General features: G+C 45.1%; 1 protein-coding gene and 1 long non-coding RNA gene across 2 annotated transcripts in view; one reads left to right on the plus strand and one right to left on the minus strand.

Moving 5' to 3' along the window:
* LOC113811907 (retinol dehydrogenase 13) overlaps positions 1–2,500 on the plus strand; it is a 10,104-nt gene that overhangs the window by 5,012 nt on the left and 2,592 nt on the right. Inside the window, exon 5 of the mRNA XM_027363765.2 lies at positions 1,546–1,660. Within this exon, the coding sequence (XP_027219566.2) occupies positions 1,546–1,660 (115 nt within the window). The remainder of the gene's footprint in view (positions 1–1,545; positions 1,661–2,500) is intronic.
* The window catches only part of LOC138862664 (uncharacterized), a 7,637-nt gene that overhangs the window by 3,901 nt on the left and 1,236 nt on the right, over positions 1–2,500 (minus strand). The window lies entirely within an intron of this gene.

Genomic DNA, 2,500 nt, shown 5'->3' on the forward strand with positions numbered 1-2,500 from the left:
GACATACCCCTCAACAGGTCAGGAGGAACGGTACCGGACCACCAGATGGCAGCTAGGACAGCATGTAACCCCCCCACCATAGGTTCACCACCAGCCTTTAATAGTTCAGCTGGTATGCCGCAGATACCTGCTGCTTTACCACTCTTCAGCTTGGAGATCACTCCCTTAACTTCAGTTAGGGAGGGAGGATCCTCACGGGATCTCGGCACTACCCATATCCAAGTTAACTGTTGGAGGGTCAACCAGGTACAGCTGGTCAAAATACTCAGCCCAACGTTCCCGCACCGCAACAGGATCTCAAACGATCTGACCACTTACTAAGCGAACTGCTGTCACCTGTACAGAGGGCTAGGAGTTCAACTTTCTCAGGGCTTGGTATGCAGGACGAAGGTCATTTACTAAGAAATGGCCCTCTACCTCCTCCTAATAAAGTGTTCCTTGTCTCTTCTTAACAGAGACCGAGTTCTGCGCACATGAGAACAGTGCAGTTCCTGATCCCCTGTCAGACGAGCTGCATGACAAGCATCTGAGGTTCAGCCTCGGGCAGTCACTCCGGGTGGATGCCACCTCTGCCACCCCCGCCGACGCTGTCCCATATAAAAGGGGGTGGTGGGCTGCGGGCCCCATCATCCACCTGTGGGGTTCCAAGGGCTTTCCCCCACAAGCTTCACTGTGAGCTGGCGGCTGCCAGAACGCAGGCGAGACGAGTAGTTCCTGTTCCCAGCCTGTGCTCCAACAGTCGCCCTCCCAGCATGGCCCATAGTCTGCCTCACTTGCAGGGTAGGAGGGACTTTTCCCCCTCCTCCCAGCATGGCCCATAGTCCGCCTCACTTGCAGGGTAGGAGGGACTTTTCCCCCTCCTCCCAGCCTTTCCATTTATACCAAACATTGCCGATTGGTTATATCTGGGGGGAGGAGGACTGGCAAGGCCCACCTCCCCTGAGCCTCCCATTAACCCCAGGAGGCTTACGGGCAGGAGTTGGTACAGGGCCAGGGCGTGTCCACATGACGCTGGGCCATGACCTCTGGGGCCTCCTGCTGTTCCGAGATCCCCCATAGTTTAGCCTGGGACCGCAAGGTACCCAGTTTCCATGAGAGGGCAAGAGGAGGCACTGCAGGTCTCGATGATGAGAGGCTGTGCACTAACTGGGGGAGGGTTATGCAGGGTTGCTCCCTTTTTCGCACTAGGCTAGCCAGCGTTGGCAGCTGCAAGGGAGAAGGCATGCAAGTACTTAATACTAACTAGACTACCATACCATCACTTCACATCACCCTGTGCGTGAAGCACCCACCCACACATACACACAAAATCATATTTTGTTATTCAATGTTTAGTTGTTGTTTTTTCCCTGATCACTCAAAAAACTTTTTCTTAACATTTTCCTCCCCAAATCACGTTTTTTTCTTATATTGTTATTAAATTTTCATTTTTTTCCGATCACCAAAAAAAAAAAAGATTCTTAAGTTTTTTTCCTCCCAAAATCATGTTTTTTTCAAGTATTGTTTTTCAACTTATAATTCCCCCCCCCCCCCCCCGATTTACAGATCAACAACGCGGGAATACCAGGCTATACCACAAAGAAGTTGACTCCCGAGGGTTTAGAGTTAGCAATGGCGACCAACCACTTTGGCCACTTCCTTCTGACAAATTTGCTCTTAGGTGGGTCTCGACGAGTTAGTGTTCCTTGCTGATACTGCTGATCAAAGCAGTTTTCTCAATTTTCTTTGTGAAAGAAAGAGAGTGAGTGAGGGAGGAAGGGAATACAATGGAGGAAAGCGAGAGAAAGAATGAGAGAGAGAGGGAGGGCGGGAATGCAGTGGAGGAAAACGAGAGAAAAAAAGAAAGAGAACTAGATAGAGATTGAGATATAGGCAGAGAATATGTACAGTACTTACATACATACATCCATAGATTAGGCAGGTTGATAGATACATCAACTTGGTAAGGTTAAATGAAAATATTTGATTTGCATATACGTCTCAATTTCCACTCGTAAATTTTCTATGACGAAACTTAGAAAAAGTTTATGCACGATTATTTTTATTTGCAGAATGTGCGATAGATTGTACTTTGGTGGCAATTATCGCATGTGTATACTTCGGTTATCCCAGTTTTCAATAATATGCTGATTTGTAAGATTTCAACTCCAAGGGAGGAAATCTCGTTCAAGATAAACTTTAAAGAGATAAAATTTGACATCGATGAAGCGGTGTCGGAGGGGCAAATCCATTCTATGATCTAAAAATATAAGTAAACGAATTTGTTATGCTAATTTATCCCAATTTTATTATATCTATTTAAATCATTTTTTAATTCATTTTTTATTTTATTTATTACAAATTTTAGAAGCATAATATTGTAAAATAGATATCAGTTTACATATATTTGAAAGAATATTAACTATAACTGAGAAAGCAGAAGACTATATTTTAGGGGTAACTACTATATACAAGGTTTGTGCTACCACATTCTTGAAGAATATATTTGAGTTAAATCAGC

The sequence above is a fragment of the Penaeus vannamei genome, chromosome 9, assembly GCF_042767895.1.
Source record: "Penaeus vannamei isolate JL-2024 chromosome 9, ASM4276789v1, whole genome shotgun sequence".
Taxonomy (NCBI): domain Eukaryota; kingdom Metazoa; phylum Arthropoda; class Malacostraca; order Decapoda; family Penaeidae; genus Penaeus; species Penaeus vannamei.